The 27,858-nt window shown below is 34.2% G+C and overlaps 3 protein-coding genes, 1 non-coding gene and 1 pseudogene across 4 annotated transcripts; 2 read left to right on the plus strand and 3 right to left on the minus strand.

The window, feature by feature from the left end:
- Positions 1 to 2,202: 2,202 nt before the first annotated feature.
- On the minus strand, positions 2,203 to 2,274 carry TRNAC-GCA (transfer RNA cysteine (anticodon GCA)). Its single transcript has one exon. It is a non-coding gene; the product is annotated as a tRNA-Cys (tRNA).
- Positions 2,275 to 10,153: 7,879 nt separating this feature from the next.
- On the plus strand, positions 10,154 to 11,239 carry LOC143623213 (flavonol 4'-sulfotransferase pseudogene; annotated as a pseudogene).
- A 1,920-nt stretch (positions 11,240 to 13,159) lies between these two features.
- LOC143623214 (uncharacterized) lies at positions 13,160 to 15,053 on the minus strand. Its single transcript, XM_077094170.1, has 3 exons — positions 14,846 to 15,053; positions 13,784 to 13,838; positions 13,160 to 13,649 (listed from the first exon to the last, which is right to left on the minus strand). Exons 1-3 carry the CDS (start codon positions 14,987 to 14,989, stop codon positions 13,297 to 13,299), a joined length of 552 nt encoding a protein of 183 aa, XP_076950285.1. The 5' UTR covers positions 14,990 to 15,053; the 3' UTR covers positions 13,160 to 13,296.
- Positions 15,054 to 18,065: 3,012 nt separating this feature from the next.
- Positions 18,066 to 20,236, minus strand: LOC143623216 (uncharacterized). Its single transcript, XM_077094171.1, has 3 exons — positions 19,890 to 20,236; positions 19,681 to 19,745; positions 18,066 to 18,681 (listed from the first exon to the last, which is right to left on the minus strand). Exons 1-3 carry the CDS (start codon positions 20,016 to 20,018, stop codon positions 18,189 to 18,191), a joined length of 687 nt encoding a protein of 228 aa, XP_076950286.1. The 5' UTR covers positions 20,019 to 20,236; the 3' UTR covers positions 18,066 to 18,188.
- A 3,715-nt stretch (positions 20,237 to 23,951) lies between these two features.
- LOC143623217 (voltage-dependent chloride channel 1, chloroplastic-like) lies at positions 23,952 to 26,429 on the plus strand. The gene is made up of 4 exons (XM_077094172.1): positions 23,952 to 24,730; positions 25,275 to 25,442; positions 25,528 to 25,734; positions 26,003 to 26,429. The coding sequence occupies exons 1-4, from the start codon at positions 24,086 to 24,088 to the stop codon at positions 26,216 to 26,218; spliced, it is 1,236 nt and encodes a 411-aa protein (XP_076950287.1). The 5' UTR covers positions 23,952 to 24,085; the 3' UTR covers positions 26,219 to 26,429.
- Positions 26,430 to 27,858: the final 1,429 nt, after the last annotated feature.

Raw genomic sequence — 27,858 nt, forward strand, 5'->3', positions numbered from 1 at the left:
AATAAAAAAGTTTCTCTAACAGCTCCATGAGTTCATTGGCAACTTAACTATAAGCAAATTGCTTTTTTTTTCGTTCCAATTTAACATATACTCCCCATCTCTTTCAACACAATGATACGATCCTACAATAAAAATATTATTATTATTGTTATTATTATTATTATTAAAGTTTATCTTTTATTTAGTTTTCATTGTAGTCAAATTATGTTTCCTTATTATTTATCTTTTTCTATTTTTATGTTTTTTGTTTTCCTATATATTGTAATCTCTTTTAAGAAAAAAAGAATAAGAAAGAATTATTATTTGGGTCTATTTTCTCTTCTTCTCTTGTGTTCTTAGGAGATTGACGGTTGTCTCGAATAAACCGTAACAATTGGTGCTTTCATTGAGCCTTAGCCTAGATGGCTTTGGAATAACTCTTGTGGGAGCATCCACAACTACCTCGTTTTACCGGATCTAATCCCGCCCTATGGATCGCTCAAGCAGAACGATATTTTCTTTTTTACGCGATCCATGGCGACGAGCGGTTTCCATATATCATTGAATCCTTCGATGATGAACCATTCTGGTGGTTCAATGGTTGGCTTCGGAGTTCAGACTTCCTCACCTGGGATGATTTTACTACAACAATGCTTACTCAATTTCACTCTAGTTCTGTCAGTGCAATTGCCACGTCTGATCATGAAACCATTATTAAGGAGGAAGTTACTCAAGGATTGGAGGATATGACCTTAGGTGGGCATGCAACTGGTAATTATAAGCAACAAAATTGTAATTTGATGGTTAATAAAGATGCCAATCAAATTTACAACAATACAATTAGCTTGTTGGCGCCGACACCATTAAAAGGTACAACAAGGCGACCCGTGTTGCAACCCTTGTGGTGGTCCGTTGGCATTGGCCCGAATAACACCAAAAGACTCGAATGGCGGCCACCGTGGTGCTACGTTGAGACCGCCCTACTTGTCGTTGTACGACTCAAGTGGCGACCACCATGGCAACGACATTCCGTCCTTGAGGACAAGGAAGTTTTCAAGGGTCTGGGAATTGATACGATCCTACAATAAAAATATTATTATTATTATTATTATTATTATTATTATTGTTATTATTATTATTATTATTAAAGTTTATCTTTTATTTAGTTTCCATTTTAGTCAAATTATGTTTTCTTATTATTTATCTTTTTCTATTTTTATGTTTTCCTATATATTGTAATCTCTTTTAAGAAAAAAGAATAAGAAAGAATTATTATTTGGGTCTATTTTCTCTTCTTCTCTTGTGTTCTTAGGAGATTGACGGTTGTCTTGAATAAACCGTAACACAACCACTACACAAGATTTAAACACCTCCAAAGAAAACAAGTTAGGATACATGTTTTTTTAAGGGATTTTATCTAACCAAGCATCCGGCCAAAACAGAATTTTTGACCAGCTCTCCACCTCCCCTTTAGTTAGTATAGCCAACAAGATTTGTGATTTAGCAAGAGAATTATCCATCTTCGCAATCTTTACCCTAGTTGCCATTTAGCCTATTGTTATCTGGAAGAGTCAGCCATGTCCTTGGACTATATATTGCATAGCCACAATCGCCTTTTTTTCAAAAACTATTTTCTTCCACCTTGAACCTCCGTCACAATTTCAATTTAGATAATAGGGCTACATTTGAATCTTTCAAAGGGCATAAGCCTATCCCTCCAGGCTCCATCTTCTTTAGCAGTAGTCACCATGTTCAGGCAACCCAACACGTTTTTTTTTGGCCTTTTAAATCTCCAAGATCTTAACCAATGCCTAATAAATAGAGAAATAGTAGGTTGGAAGACATTCAAGAACATATTTAAGGGGTGTTTCATGTTTGAAATTGCTTATTTTATCTTCTTATGACTTATAACTTCTTATAACTTATAAGTTCCTAAGAAGGTAAAATAAGGAATACTAAACACCCCATTTGTTAAACGTCCACCCATTGCGAGGGTGTGGACTTTCCAACTCGCAAGTCTTACATCGTTGCCCCAAGTTATTTATCTTGTTCATTATGTTCATTAGCCTCAACTTTTACTCCAAATTACTAAAAAGGTAATTCCGCAAAGCAACCCTGCAAGCTTTGACTTTAGAGCAACTTAAGCACTTATTTATTAATTGTCAATTGTCATCCTAAATGGCAGAAAATTGTTGTAGCTAAAAAAATAAAAAATAAAAAATAAGGGCCCAACCGGGTTCGAACCGGTGACCTATTGATCTGCAGTCAATTGCTCTACCACTGAGCTATGGACCCAAGCTTGTGTCTACTTCATTTGCATATTATATTTCTATACGGTGAAACAACCACGCAAAACAAGGACATGCAACAATTCATTACGCATACAAAATTACAAACCATCAACGCCTGAATAAATCTATCACTACGAAACGTACAAGTGTCCATGCATAAGGTACAAAACCAAGCACTAATATTTTGAAGTTTTTTGGACTCTTAGTTATTGCTTTGTATTGCTCATTTGAATTACACATGTAAACAATACGTATTGCCTTGTTTTAATTATGTACAAGTTAACTAGTAAGTCAGATACTTCGTTCTAATTTGTTAAACATGTAAGGGTGCTCACCTCGGGACATCTCCTTCATGGAATGTCGGTTTCATCGGTTACCTCGGCAACACCGCACCAAGTTCTCAGAGTGGATGATCGGGTAAGGTAATGAGTTTCATAAAGCCGAATGGAATTGAAGAATGTGGACGTTGGGTACTGGTCCTAATGGCCGTTGATGCTTATTCCAAAAGAAATAAATTTATTTTAAACATTATAAATTAACCCATTTTTTCTCCAAATATTTTGCAACATACACTTTTTTTCTACTATATTTCTAAATGGATTCAAGCAACAAATCGAGTATCGGTTCAAGCAAAAAGGTTTCTAGGTTGGGAGGTGGTTCTTCATGAATTTTTTCAAAGAAAGTATACATATTGGTTTACGTTGAAGAAAAAAATAATAATTAATTTACTCAATTAATTATTTGAAGATATCAACTATGTATATTAGTTCCATTTAAAAGAAAATTTTAAATAAAACAATTTTGTATAAGTCATCTTATTAATAAGAAAGTGAGATCAATGGATCACAAGATTTAGATAAATATTTATGTTTGTTCTTGCAAAATAACTAAGTTTGATAAAAGATTTAGAAGATCAAAGTTTTTATCTTTGATATCCATGATCATAATAATTCTTAAAACTAAAAAACAAGATTTTTATTATAAAAGTATCAGGGTCATGAAGGACAAATTATGAACATTAAATGTAAAATCAAAACAAAAACTATAAAATGCATGAAACTGTAAAATTTATATGTTAGTGCTTTCTGTAACACCCCGACCAAAGGCGGGACATGCCGGGGTGAAACGGATTGCTCAAGAACACAAGGCACTATTAAAGTGACAATATTTTAATCAACTCATTAATTTCATTCAATCACCAAAGTAACACATATTGTTCATACAAATAACACCAAAACATAAGAAATAAATATTGTTCATTCTTCTAATAACCTAGTGGTATAAAAATAGAATGACGTCTTCAAACTCCAACTCAAGTAATAATCAAACCTGTAACAATGTACAAAATAACATTTGTCAACACGTATGTTGGTGAGCAATTTCATAGTTTTGAGTATATATAATATGAACGAAATCCACAAACGTATATGAGACTATAAATAAAAGCATCAATCATGGTATATAAAACATATGTAAATGAGAATCCTTTCAAATCGGTAACAACCGACATACTTGGATAATGAGGCCCTATTCTACTAGCACGAGGCTAAGTAGTTAGGGGAGCGTATGATCATACTTAATGAGGCTCAACAACAACATAAAAATAAACACTCGCGCACGTAAAGCATATGAGACATATAACACACAATAGAGCAAGTATTCTAGTATCATACACCCTAAAGTTTGTGGTTTGAGAAATGAGTATAATAAATCATTTTTGTTTGAATAAGTATGCATTGTTACCCCCAAAAGATAAAAGTGAAAACGGAGGATGAAATGTACTCACGTTAACTAAGTAACTTGAAAGATTGATTCGTGAATAAACGGAGATCGAGCAAGACCTAGATTGAATGGATGGGTCTTAAGTTAGTAGGTGTCTTGGAAGGGTTTAAAGTAAAGTATGACAAGTAAAGTAAATAAATGAAGTTTATAGTTTAAAAATGTAAATATTTAGGAAATTAAAGACATGTTCTAAAAAGTAAGTTTACTCGAAACCGGATCTTGGTATTTCATTCATAATTATTACTCAACCTATGTTAAGTAATTTATGTGGGTTATAATCCACTAATGCAAGACCCTTTTGGTATATGAACACCAAAACAAGGTTTTAATCGAGTGTTCGAATTTGTTAACTTGGGTTTAGATAGTTAACTAAACTCGAAGTTAACTTTCCAAAATGTTTTGAGATAACTCAATAAAATCGAAAGACTTAACCAAGTATATAGTTCTATTATGAAGAACCTTAACGTCCGTTAAGTGAGTATTTGGTTTCACCGGTCTAAGCTTGTTATAAGATCAAGTTGGATTCCGACACACCAAGTAAGTTGATAAAATACTTAAAATTAGTTTGAAATACATTCTTGAAGAAAAGATGAGTTTCAGTGGCCAAAAACACACTTATGTGTCTTAAGCAAGTGAACTCGGTTTAGTTCTGTTTTGGTTCGGTCCTTGACTCGGAATGATACCGAGGATGGTTGCCATATACCCAAATACCATAGAACTATAAAAATGATTTTAGAAGTTATAATATTCAAATCTTACATAAACATGTTTATTTAACTATTTCAAACAAAACTATTTAAAACAAAGCTAGTAAACAAGAGTCCGATCTTGGTTCGGTCTTGATTCGGTTCTAATCTCGGTATAAGACCGAGACTAGTGACTTCATACCCAACACCATGGAACTCTTTAAACATAAATTAAAAACTAAACTACTTACAATATAAACAAGTGCATTAAAGGAAAATAGTATAAACAAGACTAGTAAACAAGAGTTTGGTCTTGATTCGGTCTTGATTCAGGCCTAATCTTGAGATAAAACCGCGACTAGTGACTTCATAACCAATACCATGAAACTCTTTAAACATGAATTAGAAAGCTAAACTACTTACGATATAAACAAGACTAGTAAAGCATTAATAGAAAATATTATAAACAAGAACTACAAAGAGTTCTCCATGAAGCTTTGCGTTGTAGCATATCATCTCCCGAAGAAGAAGAAAGCCGAAGGAAACAAGGGGTGCATATTATATATATGTTGTACACAAGACATGAATTAGTAAGTAATAAACAAGAATTAAAGAAAGTTGTTGCTTGATTATTAATAACCTTGAAAGTTAGAGATAGTGTTCTTAGTTTGAGAGAGAAAGAAGATGAATGAGCAAGAAGAAATGAAGGGAATGAGGTTGTTTATATAGGGAAGTAGTCAAAGTTGTTTTCTATGGTTTATATCAAGGTTTTCACAAGTTTAAAAAGGTTTAACAAGTCAAACAATACAAACAAACTAGTCAAAAACCGGATTTTGTGATCTGATGGCCTTGGCGTCGCGCGACCGGCTCTTTCTCCTGGGTCCGCGCGGCGTCTCCAGGGGGGCTGATCCAGTTTGGTTCGCAATTTGTTTCGGGTCGTTTCTGTAACACCCCGGCTTTAAGCGGAATACGCCCGGGTGTAACGTACAAATCACTCATAGCTCGTAACACTATTTAAAGCGGCAATAATTATATCATTTCATTTCGTAACGTAACAAGTACACAATTATTCATAATTAAAAATAAAACAAACACTTCATCAAAACAATAAATAAGTTATTTATTCAAATATCCTAAGGTATACTAATGATCTTCATCCTTAGCATGCCATCGAATCAACCTGTAGCACGTTGAAAATAATATATTTGTCAACAATTAAGTTGGTGAGTTTTCATAAGTTTTTGAGTATACATATATATTAAAACCACGATTCAACATTCGTAAAGTAATAAATATTCAAGCGTAAAGTAAATGAAATCAATTAATGTCGTCCTCCCGTTCCTTTAGCCGAGGCCGTAGTAATAGGGGAAATGAGAACCACCTTACGAACAACCGAAGTCATAACGTTAGACGGCGCGGGTACGTCCCGTCGGACCCTCCCACTATGTGCATGTGTATGCGTTTGCGTAACTTCCACCATAAGAATAGTAAACACGTTGCAAGCAAGTTCACGTATAATCATAAACAATATGCAAGAATAATATTAACATGTACGCTAATTGTGAATCGGTTTATAAATAAGCACATAACTAACGAGGTAATACTTGTGACATGCTACACCCCAAAACTATTAAAAGCGTTAAAACGGGGTTATGAAGAACTCACTTGGAATGAGAAATACGGTAACGAGGAGTTGGTAACGATCAGAGCAAACTAGTTGGTCCCGAGAGAAGTCCTGATAACTTGTCCTAGTTATTAAAGTATAATCAATATAAATATCTAAGGCGAAAAGAACGAACTGAACGTGAATATAAAATAAGAAAATATGTTTATAATAGATTTGGGGATCGTTAGTTTGTTATGAATATTTAAACGGGTTTTCATAAAAAATGTAATTAAACTTTTATTAGTTTAGTTATTCTTGTAAATCGTATTGGAACATTAAACGAAAACTATAAGTTTAACCATTTAAAATATAGATTCCGGATTATATATATATATATATATATATATATGAAAACGTTAAATAAACTCTATTTTAAAGGTTCGATGGGGTTCGGTTTGGTTAAACGAGTGTGATACAATATTAGATTTAATATAATATAGGATTTATTAAAGAAAAATAAATAAAACAAAAAAAAACAATAAAAACCGGGCCTGAGGGATTCGAACCCGCGCCCCAGGTCGGTTCAGGGTTTTAACAGACGTACACCAGCCAATTAGGCTGGTGACTTAATCTGGTTAGAACACAAGACTGAATATATGTATATTGCAGTTCTGGTTTCCCCCAATTATATTATAAACCCTAAATCATATCGATCCCAATTGAAGTTCAATTGCCCTCTATCACATGAAATTGAAAGAGGGCTTTTAATCCCTAGTAAAAACCGACCATGCAGGACCCTTAAATTACCTTAAACGAGCAGCAAACAATAACGAACGACGAGATGAGGGTTGCGTCCAAAAACGAATTCGAACAAGATCAATAACTGATTATTAACCATAATTGTCTTAGGGTTTTGCTTCGGGATTGTGAGGAGGTGGTGTATGCATGTTTAATTGCATTTGGTTGTATATTTATAGGGTTAAGGGTCAAATCAGTCTGCGGACCTAATTAACGGAATTGATTCAATCCGATGCGAGTTAGCTGTCAATTTACGCGTTATACTATAATAGGAAGGAGCGTGTATGATGAGGATCATTCTAATTAAACCAAAACCCGCGATTTGGGGGTCAAACGAAATCAAAATTGGAAAGGGGGGGGGGGGGCTGATGGTGGTGACGGGAAAGGAAAAAAAGAAGAAGATTTTGAATAATATTTGCAAACTAGTCCTCATAGCTTGGTTTGGCGATCAAAGTAAACAATATAGTGGGGGGCTAAAAGTGAGCATATTAGATACTTTAAGCGATTATAAATTATATTATTACGAGTCATGCGTAAATAAAACAATAAAGATAACATAATTAATAATCGGATGTTTTTATTAAATGTGAAGTTCCAACTACAAACGGTAATAAAACGGACACAAGTACGATAATAAACTTGACGAATGTCACAGTTTCGAGTCGTTTTCGAGGCGTTTTAAGCGATTTAAAGACCGTTAAAAGTGTTTTCGAAAACCGACAAGTGTGAGGTGATTATGAAACATAAAAGTCCATGATTTTATATTTTCGAAAGATTCGGTTTACAATCGGGTCGGGTTTTGATACAAATACAAATACAAAAATAACCGAAAAAGACGAATGTCACACTTTAAAGGTTAAGAAAAAAGTGTATTGATGTGTGAAAGGGATGACATATTAGTCCTCATTTTATAATGACTTTTTAAAGTGGTTATGTTGATAGAATTTAAGAAATTAAATCATATTTAATATAATTTAAAAATAGCTTAAGGGGTTTTAAGAAGGTTTAACTTTTTCAATCAATTTAATTAAAACATTCATTAGTTTTTATTAGGAATATTGGTTTTAAATAATCCCAACTATACCCTATTGGTAAATACCAGTCCCAACTTCAAACTTGGTTAGTGATGGTCCCAACTAATAGGGTATTTGTTTATAACGGACCCGCGACTAACGGATGTTAATTCCGTTAATCTGTTGCTTACATGTCATGCTTACTTGTCAAAAACTTCATTACGTGACATAAGGTGGGCCCAAATCCTCACCCTTCTTCTTCATCCCGTAACCCCATTGTTTGACATGTATTGACTCCATCTCAAAACAAGCAGAGTCCTTCAATGGCATCAATCTCGCCGGAGACACCATGGCAAGCACAATCCCGAAGCGACGAAAAGCATCGTGAATCACCAAATACCAACCTCTCAACACCCAATTTCACATGACAAAAGAAATCAATATCATTCGCATCTTTAATCAACAATTCCACCACCGAAACCCTAAATCCAACAACCACGTAACCGTCACTTGTGGTCGTCGGAACCCTAAATCCAACTACCACACCACCGCCACTCGTGATCTGAACCTCACAACAACGACGCCCGCCACTGTTGATCGGAAGACTTCTAGGTTACGTCGGCCAAAAATAAATCTGAGAAGGATAAAAGTGTGTCTCAAAATTTGGATTCGGATTAGGAAATTAGGGTGATTTTGTGGGAGAATTTGAAAGTAAGATCAAAATAGGGTTTTCAACCGTACCTTCCGAAGGAGGTGGACAGTGGAGGTTGCAGGTCGGTGGTGGTACGTGAGGTTGGTGGTGGTAGTGGTGGGTGTGTTGGTCGAGTTGAGGGGGATGTGGTGTCTGGAAGTCTAGAACGAGGGAGATGAGGTGAAGTGAGGGATTGATTATTGGGGAAGTGATAGAGAGTGAGCTAAGAAATGAGAGGGAGAGATGGTTAGAGAGATGAGTTGAGGTGTATTTGCCACGTATTCGCCACATAAGCAATTTTTAGCAAGTAGGCATGCCACGTAAGTAACAAACTAACAGAGTTAACATCCGTTAGTCACATGTCTGTTATGAACAAATACTCTTTTAGTTGGAACTGCCACCAGCCAAGTTTGAAGTTTGGACAATTATTTACCAATATGCCATAGTTGGGATTATTTTAAACCAATATTCCTTTTTATTATTAGTTAAATAACATATGAAAAGATGATGAAAGTGATGTAATAATAATAATAGTTCAAGAATAATTCAAGTATAATGTAATTATAATTACGTTACGATTTAATTATATAATAACACTACTTGATTCTCACATTTATCACGTTAGTTTAATTTGTACGTTAACATTCCCCATTATATATAAACAAAAATGAAAATTTAAAATAGGTCGGGTTTTCGGTTTTGAAAATTAACGAATGTTACAGTATGGCGGTGACAGCGGCGGTGGCGGCGTCGACAATGATGCTCTAGTGATGCTATCTAGAGAGTAAGGTGGAAGATGAATGGAATGAAGGGGGGGGGGGATGAGGAATTGATTTGATGGAATGACTCATTCTATTCATTTTCATTAATGCCTACCAAACGCTACACAACTGAACCCGTCTTTAAAAAGTGGCTCACGTGCAAGTAAGGGTACGTACCTATGCGAACCCACTTAAGTGTGGCTTTATCGTAATCCTAGAGGAGCCCTCCCATATATAAGCCAATTTTCAGCTCTTTTATGACGTGGGACAAAATCCCACATTTAGTTTGCACAAGTTCAAGTCCCATCTTTAAGCCTTGCTTTGTCATTCATCTTAGCTCTGATTTGGTCATAATTTGGTTCGTTATAAAGACGTTACATCATATAACACAAAACCTCAAATAGTGCTTATATTAATTAGAAAATACTATAAATATATTTGTCCCATGTAAACAATATATATATGGGACATAGATATATATGATGTGCACACATGTCCCATGTAAACAATATATCCAACCTCTAACCACTACACCAGCAATCATCAATGGAAACCACCAAAACCCAACTTATGTCTACTAGAGAAATTGAAGAGATGATGAAAACACTTCCTCAATACAATCCTAGCTGGTTGGATGCCAAGCGAACCTTGGATACGTATCAAGACTTTTTGTTCACCTGAAAATTCCTTATAGGAGGAGTTTTAGCACGACAAAGTTTCAAGGCTCGACCGAATGATGTATTTTTGTGCGGTTATCCCAAAAGTGGCACAACATGGCTAAAGGCCTTGACTTATGCCATCATAACCCGAGAAACGTTTGATGAATCCAACTCTCCTTTGCTTACAACTACGCCTCATAAGTGCATTCGCACTCTTGAGAGAGATATTGAACGAATTATAGAAAACCACCCTAACACACCTATAGGCACACACCTTCCTTACAAACCACCTGCCAGAATCAATCCTAACTACGAAATGCAGGATGGTTTACATATATCGAAACACAAAAGATGTCATAGTTTCTTGTTACCATTTTGTCAGACAAATAAAGAAAGTACCTGTGGAAGATGCCCCGTTTGAGGAGGCATTTAACGACTTTTGTCAGGGCGTTTCATATATTGGGCCATATTGGGATCATATCTCGGGATACTCGAAAGCAAGCTTGGAGAGGCCCGATACTATTCTTCTCTTGAAATATGAAGATGTGAAAAAGGATCCTATAAGCAACGCCAAGAGACTTGCGGATTTCATTGGATATTCCTTTACGACCCAAGAAGAGAAAGAAGGTGTGATAGAAATCATTGTGAAGATGTGTAGTTTTGAGAATTTGAGCAACCTTGAAGTAAACAAAAGTGGTGTTAATGGAGTAGAACAGTGTATTCCAATTGAAAACAAACTCTACTTTAGGAAGGCTAAGGACGGAGAGTGGCAGAACTACTTCATGGATGAGATGATCGAAAAGATTTACAAACTGATTGATGAGAAACTGGGTGCCACTGGTTTAGTTTTAAAATAAAAGGCTCGGCTCGGCTCTTGATTTCAGTATTTGCTTTTAAGTTTATGGTTTTGAATAAGTGACGGATATGTCCATTGTTGGATGAATACGTTTTGTCTATCGTACGTTGTGTGATGTTCTTTCGTTGGAATACTTTCCATCTATCGTACATTGTGTGATGATGTTCTTTCGTTTGATGGATACTTTCCATTTATTGTACGTTGTGTGATGTCCTTTTCGGATATAGAACTTTGTTGTTTCATGTCTACAAATAATGAATGCTTTGAGGAAAATTTGTCAAATTCCACTAGGTGCATTGTTAAAACCTTGAAAGACTTTTGATAACTCCTAAAACTAATGTTTCATGTGTGAATTTTTGAAAGTATTTTAATCAATTCTCGTTGTGGCCAAACGACATGCTACCTATCACCGTGATTAAACTATTACAGGGTTGTTAACCTAGTGGTATCAAGTGTAAAACTAGTAACGAAGAAACTAACACGAAATATAGAAAACAAAAGCAAAAACTACAAACAATCACACTATTCATCAAAGGTACATTCAAAAGTAGCAACAAACAAAACATTCAGTGATGGGCGATTAACATGCAATCATTGTCTAAATCAATAAGCGTATGTTACCCGACCATTTCTGAGTAAGTTGGTATGGGATTGGCTACGTGGTAATCCTCTCTACTACCATAATAAGCAATCAATCTACTACTGGGATAAATGATGGGAAATTCTAGGGACACCGTGAAGTTTTCTAAAAAAAACCAAACAACAGGCGGTGTACGGTGCTATACACGACCTATTGGTGGGTTTTTTTTTAGAAAAACCCGTCATTTTGTCTTATTATATTTTCTTTTTCTTTTGGTTTTTTCCATTTTTTATTGTTTTAACAAATGATTTGTTTTTTTTTCTATTTTAATTTATTATTAATAAATTTTAAACAGTTGGTTAAAGGTACCCGTCAATTAAATGTCATACACTCTCCTTTGAATTTTGACTTACTTAAACAATTTTATGTGACATGTACTACCCTCTAACATTTTTTAAATTTTATGATCTCTCTTTAAAAGTTTTCTTTATATTTTTTATTTCTATAATGTTATACACACACACACATATATATATATTGTTTCTCTCTTTTTATTGTTCATTGTCCTTGATCATATAATATTTATTATTATCACTTTTGATGCATTATTATATTTATAAAACTATATATAAATATGTGTGTTTGAAAGACTGATACTAATATTGATATAATTATATTAAAAATAAAAAAAATATTAATGATATTTACAATGATAATAATAACAAAATTATTTTTAGTTTGATATATTTAGTGAAGACTATAAAATTAAACAAAATATTGGAAAGACTAAGATGTATGTAAATAATGTCAAGAGAAAATGATAATTGATTTGATAAGTTTAAGGGATAATTTAGTAAAATTCATATAAAAGAGGGTATGTTAGCAACATCTTTTTTGCTTTTTGCATTATGAAATCTTTCTTTCACTATTTAAATAAATGGTGTCCTTTATTGGTTAAGCCATGCCAAAATTAGGTCTTAAGGATTTATTGATTTTGCCCTTTAATAAAACTTAACAAATAATCTTCTCTTTGTTGGTTTTTTTATCACACAATTACTAAAAGCACCCATGGAAGATGCCTCATTTGAGGCATTTGACGACTTCTGTCAGGGCTTTTCAACCGTTGGACCATATTGGGATCATATCTCGGGATACTCGAAAGTCGAAAGCAAGCTTGGAGAGGCCCGAGATCACTCTTCCCTTGAAATATGAAGATGTGAAAAAGGATCTTACAAGCAATGTTTAGAGACTTGCGGAGTTCATTGGGTATATCTTTACAGCCGACGAAGAGAAAGGATGTGCATTAGAAAGCATTGTAATTTGTAAGGATGTGTAGCTTTGAGAAATTGAGCAACTTAGAAGTGAACAAAAGTGGTCATCAACAATTTCTTGCGCTTAAAACCGACTCTGTTTCAAGAAGGCTAAGGTCGGAGACTGGCAGAACTACAACAAACTGATTAGCAATCACAAAATAAACACAACCTACAAACAGCAACAGATACTATTCATCAAAAGTACATTCAAAAGTAGCAACAAATAAAACATCCAATGACGCTCGATTAACATGTAATCTTTGTCTAAATCAACAACTATGTTACTCGACCATTTCTGAGTAAGTTGGAATGGGATTCGCTGCACGGTAATCCTCTTTACTCCTACCATAATAAGCAGTCAATTTAGTGCTGGGATAAGTGATGAAATTCCAACCGAAAGCGGACCCACCAACAATGTAGCTACCATGTGCTACCACTTCTTCAACTGTAGCGGGCCTTTCTTCTGAAGGTTTTCTGATGACCGGTTTCTCCTTCTCTAATGGAGGCTCGGGTTTGACATCTGTTGACTTTTTCTGGTCATCGACACTGTTGTCAGCAACGGTGTTCTTAGATTTCTCCACAGTGTTAGTTTCTGATGTCATCTCTTCATATAGCTTCATTAACACCTTCATCTCTGAAATATGTATGTACTTCTATGAGATTTTGATGAAACATAATACGAAATAATATGCGTTCGAAACCATTTTATTGAAAGAATTTAAACTATCTTTTAGAACATTCTGATTGTTGTAAAGAGTAAAGACTTACGTTGATTAATTTCACTCGCAGCTTTGGAAGTCTTAAAATCTGGAGTCCGCAGAACCTTCAAAATAAGAAAAGTTCACAGGAAAAGTAATGCAAACAAAGCATTTGTATAAATATTATGTATATCGACATGTTGACTAAATCTTCATAACAATCAGACCAATAACGTATTAAGAACTGGCTATACGAAATATGTTGTGTTATGAGCCAGGCATCTAACATTTGTTTTAATTACCATAAAAATATTTCACAAAAATATAATTGAATATTGTACAGACATGCACTAATAGCTAGGGGTGTAAACGAGCCGAGCTTGTTTCGAGTTCTTTTTTGAAAGCTCAAGCTTAGCTCGGCTCGTGACTCGTTTTTCAAGCTCAATCCCGACTCGTTTATTATTATTTATCAAATTTATATACATTTTTAAGCGATATTTAATATCTAGAGAAAAACCTTAAACGAACCTAAGTCCGACTCAAGCTCGTGTGCAGTACCTTAAAGGAGCCAAAGCTCAGCTAGAGCTCAGTTGTGCAACGTGAAAGTAACACAGAAGTCCAAAAGAGTCACTATAACAGTATAAATTAAAAGTTAAAAACACACCAGGCTCGTCGGGCCTAAACGAGCTTCCTATTCAAGGCTGGAGCTCGAGCCATATAACTAAATGAGCTTAATTTTAAGGTTTAAGGCTCAGGCTCGTTTCGAGCTTTTTATCGACCCGATCTGAAGTAGCTCGCGAGCGGCTCGACTCGCTTGCACCGTTACTAATAAGTTACAAAAAGATTAACCATTTAAACTCTCGAAACACTCCCACAAATAGGCGTAACAACAGAAATTTAAAAGGTTAAACATATGAACTATACTGCTATATTATACCACAAATTGACTATAAAATAACTGCATTCGTAATTCAATGAATCAAGCAGTGAGTGAATTAGACATATTTTTAGGCATTATTATACGAAGTTTCTAAGTAAGTTTATAAACCCTAATTAAATTAGCAGAACAGATCGTAAACAGATAAACGAACTCGACAGATATGAAATTAGGGCTCAGTAATAATAATAATACCTCAAGGAAGTGAGGACGAAGATCTTTAAGAAGGAGTCGAATCTTGTAGTAATTCGAGTCATGGATGGAATCAGCAGATCGTTTTTTGGAAGAATTTGGTTGGAGGTTTTGGTTTTGAGCAACAATATTAGCGGCGGTTTCCATCTTTTGTTTGATCTCAACGACTGACTGGTAAATAATCTGGTGACTGTATTAATAATATTAATAGAATAGATCGTTGCTTGTCCTTCCTTGAACGATGACGAAGAAGCAACCCTCTCTCCTTTTCTTTCTTTTATAAGTCAAATTTCAATATAAAAATGGTAATCCTGACATGTTTATTAAAAACGTTAATCACGACCGGTTAAGAAAAAAATGATGAACTTGACCGGTTCCTTTAACTAAAATGGTATGTTTAACGTTGTTTGTCTGTTAAAGGTTCATCGAAGCAAATTAGTAGTTTACAAACACAACATATTATGAATCGCAACGGCTCAAAAATAAACTAAAGTCACGGAAATACTAATAACAAATCATATTGAACATTAAAGAAATAATATTATTGTAATGGGTGATTTAATTCGCCTTCTATTACTCTATAATTATAAAAAAATAACTTGGGCGTTTTGGAAAGAATTAACGTAGTCAAATCTATTAAATTTGTAAGTGTTTTGGAAAGCATTAACATAGTCAAATCAGTTATATTTATGAGTGTTTTGGAAATCATTAAATATCAAATCAATTAATTTTATCATTGTCATGAAAATCATTAATATAGTCAAATCACTTTATTTTATAACTATTTTAGAAAACATTAATAGTCAAATATTTTGTTTTTTTGTAATATTATCATGATATAAGGTAAATTATATTAATATAGAATTGTTTTGATAAAATTAACAATATATTATTTGGAGTAAACGGAATTTTGGTTAGTAACCTGAATAATCACCAATAATGTGAACAAATGTAAAATTAATGTTATATAGTATAACCAGAATAATTACCAATAGCCGGAAATAATAAATAATATGAAATAATGACAAAGATAATGAATTGACAATGAAATAATGAATAATATGATAATTGACAATTAGAGTATCAAATATACCCTTACCCCGTAATAGTTCAACATCTCAATTGAATCTTGGAATTTTATATACAACCTAAAGAAATTATAAGAAAATCATATAATAATTAAAATTAATAGAAAAATTGTCAATAAAATAATGAATAATATGATAATAAGCCATTAGAGTATCAAATAAAACCTTACCGGACAATGATTAATCACACTTACCAGAATAGTCTCCCTTACCGGGATAAGCGATGATAGAGGTAGTAATCTGAAACAGAGAAAGAGAGAGATATATATAAAAATGATGAATAGGGTTTCTAATCTTAAGGTTTATATAATGTGAATGAGATGATTTGACATTAATAGAAAAGGAAACATGTGACTTGGCAATCATGACTTTAAGGTGGGCACCCTAGAATGATGTCATGTGTACACATTATAATGCTTTAAGGCTATGTGAAGTGGAGGGGCTACAAATTGGGGCGTTTTGCGCCGTGTGGCGCCCAGTCAGCAAGGGGTGAGAATTTGTTTTTGGGGTGTAATGGTGTAGGGGCTACAAATAGTAATATAATATATATATATATAATAATATATATATGTGTGTATATATAACACACACATATGCATACATGCCGGCCCCACAGACACACACAATTCGCCCTTCTTCCAGGCGACAAAAACACCTCGCCTGCGCCCCAATTCGCCCAGGGGGCGGTGTTCGCGCCCATTGTCGCCCAAAATCGCCCAAGCCCAAGCCTCACTACACATAGCCTAATAGTATAGTAAGATTCCTAAAGATTTCATATATACTATGCATTTCTTAGATTTTCTTGGAATTTAAATAATTCAAAACTAAATGTATTTAAAACTTAAATTTAAATAATTTAAATCTTTTATTATGTTTTGCAAAACTGTTCTACAATAATAACTTATGTTTGTTTTATTCATATTATAATGTAACTGTCTTGGATAATCATTGTACAGTAAAAACTCTATAAAATAATATATTTAGGACCACCAAAATTTATTAATTAAAAGAGTTATTAATTAATGATAAATTAATAATTATTAATTTATATATTAATTAATATTTTATTAATTTATAGTAGAATACTAAGTTTACAAACACCTTTCAAGTTTCCACTTAATTATTGTATACAATGCATGTATATCAAATGAACGGCCCAATTTGAAAGAAACATTCATTCTCTCACCTTATTATGCTTCTTGTGTTCAATGTTCAAATGAACGGCCCAAATTTTCAAGAAACCTTCATAAATCATTCATGTAATATGCTATATATAAGGAATTATTAATTTATATTTTATATGGGGTCTAAAGAAATTATCAAAAATGTATTATCTTATAATTTTAGCGAATTATTAATTTAGCACCCTATCCCCGAGTCGGGACCGGCAAAAAATATTATCTTAAAAGAGTTATTAATTTATCGAGTTTCTACTGTATACATTTTCTAGCAAAAAAACAAGGCACATCATATGCATCTAACTATATGAATACATTTATTTACTTTCTTTATAATTTCAAACTACTTTCTATTGTAATATATTTTTTATTAATTAACTTAAACCGATTTCAATCAACATCTTGAGTTGTTTCTGTAAGTCTCAAATCAGGATTTTTCAATGTGATATCAATAAAATCGATAACAAACTCGTTGTTAGGCGGAAACTAACAACAAAGTTATTCAATAAAAACAAAGAACAAACACAAACCAACAGACACTAAGCTTCAAAACACACATTATATTAACGTCGGGTGCTTAAGCCCTCAATATTGATTACAAGATTATTGAAGAGTAAAAACTAATAACTTTATGTAGATTTATCAATAATAAGAGTAAAAATGGTGTTAAAGTTCTTATATAAGACAAGGAAGACAAAGTTAAAAATAAAACAAGAAATATGGTTTATAATGAAGTCTTTAGTAGCTTGTGAATTTTACATTTTCAACTTTTGATTATGTTTCTAAAGATTATAATTTGAATGTTATTTGGTTTATCTATATATTTCACAATCATTTGTTTTCGTACCAATATTATTTATAACTTAAAGTATGTTGTCGTTCGGAAAAATACGTAACAATTTATGTTATTCTTTCAAATTTCAAGTGTTAGTTCAACAAATTTCAATATTTTCACCCGTGTCGTACATACTTTACAAAGAAACATAACTCGAGTCCACTGACTCATAAACAAAAAGGTAGAAACATATTACATTACTAGTTCTAGCAAGCTACTTGAACAAAGGATGCACCATCATGATTTCAACCCCTAGCTTCCATGTCTCTTATAAAAGAAACCAAGTCTCTTGCAAACGGATCATTGACCAATTCACTATTTATAATAGTTCGTCTTCCTTCGTTTTCTTTACTATGGTCAACGATCACAAACCGACAAACTGGGCATTGGCCATGGCTCTTCACCCATGGTACAATGCAATGCTCATGAAACATATGATTGCAAGGTGTGAGTGTCACCATTTCTCTTGGTTCAAAGTCATCTAAACAAATAACACAACTCTTCCCATCTTCATTCTCCCGTGCTTTGGCTCTAGAATCATAATCTCTATAATATAGGCTTACTCGTTGTATTCCTGGATTGTAAATCTCTCTCCTAAGCTTCTCCAACCCAACATCTTGTTGGTTTCCCCTTAATAAGGGATCACTAATATTATTGACGAGTCTTGGACTTGGGTTTGCCGCTCTTGGCATAGTGGTATCACGCGCTTGGTTTTGCATAGCAGGTTGAGATCGAACCCTGATAATATTGCGTAAGAAACTTTGGTGTTCATGTCGCACAAAATGTATAATAACTCAAAACTAATAGTATTATGGTGTGACTCACAAAAGTGTCACGTTGGATTCAAAAACAAAAAAGTTTGGTCATTATAATCTTTTTCTATAAATAAACTTTAAGTCTAATCTGATTAAAAAAATACATTATTAGAATCAATCCATCCATGTTTATAAATAAAACAATTTTAGAGGCATCAACCAAACACCTTTTAGGATTTTCGAACTATTTGACCCACTTGACTCGTCCTTTAATTTTTTATACTTATTTCATCTAGTAATACTTATTTCTATGTCTAATTTGTAGGCTCACTAACTAATGAGCTTTAGCTCAACTAAAATCGAAAGAAAAGTGAAAATTTTGACAGTGGGCATAATGTCTCAAAGTTGAATCCAACCTCAACGGGTTCAATGTTGTAAAGCTCGCTAGGTGGTCCCTATGCGGCCGACCCTCTTGTAGGGAGTACTCGGAGTACTCGGGGAGTACTCGGCTTGTACTCAGACATGATATATATAACATAATTTAATTATTGGATATTATATATATGTTAAGATAAGTATAATTCACGTCAAAATAAGTATAATTCATAAGAAAAAAAAAACATAATTCAAAAAAATTCATGTTTTGTTGTTATTTTTATTTTTTATTAAAAAACATAATAAAATAAAAAAAAGTAAAAAAGTAAAAATAAAAAAATTGTGGCCGAGTAATCCCGAGTACTCCGACTTTTGACAGAATTGGACCTTGGCGAGTAATGGTGGCCGAGTTGGGAAAAAGAGGCAAGGTTGATGTCCGAGGACCTTGGAATCGCCGATTCCAAGGCCTTGGAATCCGACTTTTACAACACTGACCGGGTTTACCATAGCCGATCTTCGGGTGACAGGTTTTTCCCAGGTAGTCGGGCTTTATTCGTTAGTCGTACATTCAACATAAAGAAATTCATGAACTCACTAGGTGACTTACCTAGGCAAGGTGAAGGGCGACACATATGCTCCTGACCCAAACGGATCCATTGGACCGACAACACCCTACAAAATTTAGAACACGGTGACTTATGGTATTTCGTAATTGTTAAAGGAATGAATTGTTAAGGAATAAATATGAGGATGTGTATCATGAAAGTAATAACACTTTTACTTAGAAAAATGATACATAGGATAGCAGTAACTCACAATTGTTGAACCGGGACGAAGCGATACTATTGAAACATGGACCATACGAGGAACATGATCATCATCTCCTTCATATGGTGCAACCGCATGCAGTGGTCGATAGGCGGTGTTGTTGGTGCGGCTGTTCATGTTACTATATATGGTGGTGAACGATGGTTTGCGTGGGTGCGGGGTTAGTATATGTAGTTTGAAAAAATATATATATTCCTTTCGTTTGTTAATTGTTTTTTAACTTTCCAGCTTTATTCTCTTATCATGGTGTTAAATAAAGATGTACCTAAAGTAGTAGTCATGGTGATGGTATCTTATTCTTTTTTCATTGGGAAACTAACGATTTATATGTAAGGTAACAAAAAGTATAATTGATTATTGAGCATATTATAAATATTCTTTTAGATTTTTATTGTAAATACGTATCTCCATTTCGAGAATGCTACCTTGGATGTGTGGACACACAAGGTTAGACTGAATAAGAAACGTTGTGTTTCGGGAGAAATTAGGGGTAACGAACTTAGTAGACAAGATAAGAGAGTGGAGATTGAGATGGTTTGGACATGTGAAGAGAAGACAAACGACGAATCCTGTTAGATCAGTAGAAAACATTACTATAGAGGGGAGAAGGGGTAGAGGACGACCTAAATTGACTTGGGATGAGAGGATTAAGCAGGATTTGATAGACCTAAACCTCTCCGAGGACATGGTTGAGGATAGAAATTCTTGAAGAAGTAGAATTAAAGTTAATGATTTTTAGGGAGAAAGGAATACCCTAGGGCTTATATTTACCTTATTTTAGACACACACCATAATAATATTCTCTCTACATAAATAGTATTAATATTATATTATTATTGTTATTACTATTAGTATCATTATTATTATTATTATTACTACTACTGTTGAACTCTGATTTCCTTTGTATTGTTTCATACATATGTATTTTAGAGATGAGGGTCTCTCTGGAAGCCACCTCTTTATCCATGTGGATAGAGGTACGGTGTGCCTACATCCCACCCTCCCCAGACCCTACTTATAGCTATGCTATTAGTGGGACTTCACTGGGTATGATTGATTGATTGACTGACTGTATCTCCATTTCAAACAAAGCATATAATTGTTTATAAACATATGTTACAATATGATTGGTTCAATTTTAGACAAGAATACCTGTTGACCCTGTTATTTATTTCGAGTACTAATACCCGACCCTAATCTCTCCCGAGTTATTCGGGTTCGGACTGTTCGGTTTCAGGTTGTATGTGTACGGGCTAATCGAGTTTCAATTATTTGAACTAAAAAGTAAAAAAATATGTATATGCTAAAATCAAGCATATAATATCATCTTCGAAATTTAACTTACGTAAGCAAATAACAAACCACATAATCTAATCGAAAGAGTCTGAAGTACACTTCGATTGACGTAATGAATAACCAATCGACTGGTGAACTGATCTCAAATAACCGATCTATTTATTTAATAAATAGTCATATCTAATATACAGAGATAAAGAATGTTGAAATAGTAATCGACAGATGGATTGGAATCAGAATAAAATAGTGTGAATTAAAAAAGGAATTTTGATACGTAGGAATATTCATTGAATAGGCTAAGACTGGAGATATGATAATTGAATAGAATACCTAGTCAAACGGGTTATCCGGGTTTATTCGAAACCCATTAAAAAGTACTCGATACTCGACTCGTATTAGTTCGGGTTGTACTCGGGTTCAGGATTCATGAGTACGGGTACTTTCGAGTTAAGGTAAGTAGTTATTTGAGTCGGGTTTCGGGTTTTAATCTTACATAACATTCCGGAAGCTTCAGTCAGCAATCGATATCTTTGTTTCAGTTTTGAGAATAATAATAATAATAATAATTTGGAGAAGTATGAATCCGAACACTGATAAATTGGTGCGAAGAACAACGATGGTGGCGACAGTTGTTGCCGGTTACTTCCTTCTAACCGCTGACTACGGCCCTGAACTTAATGTTCTTGATCCAGTAACATTTCTATTCCGTTTATTATTTAGGGTTTATATTGTTGTTATTGTTGTTGTGATTATATTATGATATACTTTTACTTGAATTATGAGACTGTTGTTGAGTGATGCTGATAATTTGGGGCTATAAATGAACCGAACCGAACCGAACATGGCCTTGTTCATGTTCATCCGTTAATCCGATAAGCTTTTATCGCACAAGCCAATTCAAACAGTTAACTGAACCGAATTTCTTGTCCGTGTCCATTCATTAAAGAAATGAACCTTTTGTGAACGGTTAATGAATGAACACGAATGAACGCAAACAACGTTTTATTTGATCTAGCAAACTGGAAGTGGTCGGTGTCAACATTTCGGTCCTTCGGTACGGCTACGAAGTTTGTGTTGGTGTTTTTATTTAAGATTTATGCTTGTATGTTAATTTTAAATATAAATCATCACATAACGCTCATATATATTTTTGTTTCACAGTTAATAATTTTGCTTAGATTTATAATTCTATATGATAAGATTAATAGTCATTAACGAACATGTTATCAAACGTTCACGAACACAATTAGAAGAGCATGACCCGTGTTTGTGTTCGCTCATTTAGTTAATCGAACGAAATTCCTTGTTCATGTTCGTTCTTTTAGTTAATTGAATGAAATTTCTTGTTCGTGTTCGTTCATTTATTAAACGAACGGACATAAACGAATTTCCTGCTGAACGTACAGTTCATTTGCATTCCTATGCTGTTCGCTAATTCAGACTTATATAAATTATCTCTCAAGTTTACCAACTTTTGTTGGCTATTTTCCTTGTTATCTTGCCTGGTAATTTAGAAATTTGGTTAACTGTTGTTTAACAATGAGAAACAAGACGGTGGTTAAGAATTTTGTTAAGTACTTAAAGTGGTGTGCATCATAGTTGCCAGTTCTTGAATTGAATCTAAGAATCATTGTAAATAGTTGATCAAATTGTGATTTAAATGCTTTTGTGAAACTGTATTATCGCTTTTGGTCATGAACCCGAGTTTAGACTGCAAATTGTGCATTTGCATACAACAGTTTCACTTTTTATGCTTGGTTAGTTTCTTATACAATAATTTCACTTGTTATAATAGATCAAGAGTGCCATACAATCTGGGGAAGAATCGATCAAGAAATTCTTCTTTGGATCGAAGCAAGGAGTTCAAGAAGCCAAGAATCCGACCTCTAATGCCACATCAGAAAAGCATCCTTAATCTTTCAGAGAATGTAACCAGATTCTCCTATGGTTTTATAAGGTTTTTGTGATGTTTTTACCCTTATTGTCTTTAGAATGTGAATCTTGATGAACCACCACTGATGTAGATGTTAAACCATGTTGGTTAGCTTTTATTAAAAACGAGTTAGTATATGTTTATTCTCGAGCATCAATAGCTACATGTTTTTTTCTTTTATGTTAATAGAAAGCAGCCCAAATCGATTCTCGCCCATTTGTCTGTCTGGCTTTGGAAATACGAAACCATGGTGATCCGTCACCTGCTCGACAGGGTTAAATCTAACTATAGTTCTAGTCATTTTTTTAATCGCATCACATAAATGATTTGTGAATGATTTTAATGAACAAATAAGTAATTAGCCATGAGAGTTTATCTATGATTAAATTATGGTAAGACTGGTCGGTTTGAATCGATTAATGTAAAATTTATAGGGGCTGTATAAAACCAGCTGGGCCATTAGTTATGCGGGCCGTGTAAAAAGATTACACGGACAGACCCTTCATAGCTTATCAACATGTGTCTGTAGTTCCGTTATATATTTACGCAGACCATACATCATCGAAGACCAGACAACGTAATCATCAATCTATTACAAGGGGTATGTGAGTGTACATCTTGAAGATTCAAGTGTGTGCCATAGGAACTTTTATCATCAGAATGATATGAAATGATGTTATAAAAGGTTTGAGAATCATACAGAATAAAAGATAAAAGAAATATTGCATTATTTCAAATTTTATTATTTCATAAAAGATCTGAAAGCCAAAAAAGAATTATAGGAAAATATTGTTTTGTCTTCATCCACAAAATATTCCCAAAAAAAAAATTAAATATTTTAGAAAAACCTCATTCACATAACTGTTTTTAACCAACATCCGTCCACTCAAAACCTCTGCAGTCTTCACTTCTATGAACCTCCTCTTAAAATGTCCTGTTTCCTTAACAACCCTTCATGGCTATCCTCAAATCTTCACTTCACATCAAACAATCTTTTCATTCACAGTTTCCTTCTCTCACACCCTTCAAATTCCCATCAAAACCCTCCAAAATCCACTGTTCTCAAAACACCAATCCACCATCTCCACAACCAACCCTTAACTTAATCTCAATCCTCCGAATAATACCCGACTGGGCCGATGGCATCAAGGAAAGCAGTATGAAACAGACCAAGTCACTTTACAAACCCGAAGACTGGGTCGAACACCGAAGCTCGTTGAGACATATTCGACACTTGTTAACGAGTTTGAGCTCGAGGGTGATTCTGTCGTTGGTTCCTCCGGTTATTGCCTTTACGACTGTGGCTGTGGTGGTTGCGAGTTATAATACTGCGGTGTTTTGGCAATGGTTACCGGAGTTTTTCCCGACTTTGAGGGCTTCGTCGTTGCCATACCAGCTGACTGCTCCTGCGTTGGCGTTGTTGTTGGTTTTTAGAACGGAAGCTTCGTACTCGAGGTTTGAGGAGGGTAGGAAAGCGTGGACTAAGGTTATTTCGGGGACGAATGATTTTGCTCGGCAGGTGATTGTTAGTGTGGAGACGGATTCGGTGTTGAAAATGGCGCTTTTGCAGTATATATTGGCTTTCCCGGTTGCTCTTAAGGTTTGTAATTTTCTAAATTCAGCTATTGTTAGGTCTGTAAATGAACTAAATGTTACGTAAACCGTTTGGCAGGAAGTTTGTTTATAGCCATCTATTTAATATACGAATGAACATGAACACGAACACAAATTTTGTTCAATTAATATATATTCATTTAAATGAACAAATTTTGCGGCCAATTGATTGATGTTTACATTTACTTTTAGTTGGTGTTCGTGTTCAATCGTTTGGTTAGTTAAACAAACACGAATACACCACGTTCGTGTTTGTTTACAGGCCTAGCAAGTAGCAATTGTGCTTTCTTTGACTTTTGAAGTCAACTGTCCTTTTTCCTTTAGCTTCAGAATATTGATTCTTCAGAAGTTTCGGTATATCTATGTTAGGACAACAACAAACATTGAAGGTCAAAACCGGGGGTTGGGGGGGGGGGGGTTATGTTGACCAAAACAATTCATGTAAAATTGAATGGAAAATTGAGCACTTGATTTTGTGTGTGCATAAATTTTGGTTAGAGAAAGTTGCTGACTTTTTGAGTCAACTGCAGTGCCATTTGGTTCATGGATCTGATACCGGGAAAGACCTTGAGAATCTGCTTGAAGATGATGACCTGGAAGTAGTTCTCAGTTCAAATCACCGTCCACGCTGCATTATTCAGTTCATCTCTCAAAGTCTCCAGTTGTTAAACTTGGAGCCATCAAAGCGAACCACACTCGTAAGTTTTCCATTTAGTTTGACCTCAAAAGGTCAAACTTTTTAGTGAAAATATGAGATGTGATATTGTGCTGATTACAATTCAGGAATCAAAAGTTACTTGCTTCCATGAAGGTATCGGTGTTTGTGAACAAATTACAAGTATACCCATCCCGGTTTCCTACACTCGTTTGACTTCAAGATTTCTTGTTTTATGGCACCTTACGCTCCCGATTATTCTCTGGGACGAGTGCCACTGGATCGTGGTCCCTGCTACTTTCATCAGCGCTGCATCTCTATTCTGCATCGAAGAGGTACCTCTCAAGTCTCATCTATGTTCTTAACTTAATCCGAGTGCAGTTTGACTTTTAAGGTCAAACACACCAATTTTCATACATCAATTTCTCTACATATATGAATCTTTTCTAGTATTTTATATTTAAGGTTTGATCTTTTTATCATAACCATGAGAATACATCGATCCGGTGTCAAAATTTTACGTCAAGATATTAATTTTAAACTTTTAAAAATCACAGTTTGACCTCATATTATTTGTTATATTCACATTTTATTTGATTGCAGGTGGGAGTTTTAATTGAAGAACCGTTTCCGATGCTTGCGTTAGACGAGCTGTGCAAATTGGTTTATGACAATGTGCAAGAAGTATTAACAAGTGAGAAAAAGATCAAGGAATTACTAGATGCAAAAGTGCAGGATCATGTTTCTAGAAAACAGTCGTCAAACGGGCACCCGACTTCAGGAGGTGGTCAAACTACTTGGCCTAACATAAACTTCTGATGATAATATTCAAGAGATGACTTCTGTAGTAACCTGTATATATCTGTTTATAGATGAAATGCTTTCAACAAGTTGGCAAATAAATGCTATACTCTTTGATATTCTACTTTTTGCGCTTGCAAGAAAGTTGTAAACTTGTAATCCATTCTAGGTAACAAAAAGAGAAACTTTTATTATTGAGTTGACGTTATTTCAATGAAAACACACACAATCAATCAATCAACGAAAGGCTAATGCTTTCTAGTTGCGGTGAGTGCTCGAAAGCTAGACATACTCTCACCAGGTATGGCAGAGTTATATGGGCGGTGAATTTTTGGTCTATAATTACGCGTACGCATATAAATAATATAGGGTCATATGATCGAAAGCAAAACAAATTGATAAAAGGACCCCAATGCTGATATCCGGGTTGAGTCCCCGAAAAATTTGAGATGCCTTGATTAGTCTCGATCTATAATCGATGAGTTTTCAAGCCTTTTTTTTCCTCGTAATCCATACATTTATATTAATCTTCTCTCTTTGCTAGTTTCCTTAATCTGATTTTGGAATCTATCTACCAACCTATTGTTTACATGACATTCAACTAGACCCTTCCAGTGGCGGATCCAGAAAATTTTCTCACAGGGGTCGGGAATTTTTATGGTCGGCACTAATACAACTGTCGGGTCGAATCGGGTCGGGTCGAATCGGGTCATATATATATATGTATATAAAAGATTACCAAACAAAATATTATAAAACAAATATATTAAAGTTGTTCTCTACGAGTTTTCATTTTTTGAAATCTAACCATTACATCATCTACTTTAACATTGACAAGCAAGTCTTTCTCAATGTAACAAATACAATTGTCGCTTAAATTTTCATAACCCATTTGATTACGCAAATCGGACTTCACATACTTCATCGCCGAAATGATCTTTCAACGGTTGCGGTTGCGACGGGTAATACGAGAGCCAACTTTAATAAATGATACACCAATGTAAAGGAATGGTGTTTCTTTGTTTGAACCATCAATTGAACAAGACTTTCTAAACCATTCAAGTTTTTAAATCGTTTATCTCCTTTCAAATTATCGATGAATGTCGCGAGTTCAATCGGGAGTCTTCTTTTATCACTTTCATCAAAATCATATGGGTACAACTTGACTAATCGTAATATTTTTGGAATAGAAAATGCCCGAAAATTATCATAAGGAGTCAAACAACCCAATGAAACAAGTAAGTCGGATGTTACCTCGTTAAAACGATCCCCAAACTCTTGGATTTGCAAATCTAGAACCGCATTGAAGCAATCATACTCATAATATTGGCGATTTTCATGTTTGTTTTTTATCTTGGCGTTGGTATGTTAATGTAGTCATCATCCATCGAAAGAACGAAGTGAGGCAGTAGAGGCGGTCAAAAAAATAAATTTTAGAAGTTAGAATGGGATTTTGGGTTTTGGACTAAAAATTGAGTAGGGTTTGAATTGGGTATTGGGCTTAAAAATTGGATTGGATATTGGACTAATGGACTTGTTAATATTAAATTCAAATTTAATAGAAAAAATTGTTTATATAATTATGTTTATAAAATTGTCATTGTATTTTTTGTTAGAGATAGTCTCAAAATCTCATGGGGTAGTCTCGAAATTTCACA

Source organism: Bidens hawaiensis, unplaced genomic scaffold (assembly GCF_021521415.1).
Source record: "Bidens hawaiensis isolate Kalapana, Puna unplaced genomic scaffold, B.hawaiensis_p1.1 tig00003356_1, whole genome shotgun sequence".
In the NCBI taxonomy this organism is placed as follows: Eukaryota; Viridiplantae; Streptophyta; class Magnoliopsida; order Asterales; family Asteraceae; genus Bidens; species Bidens hawaiensis.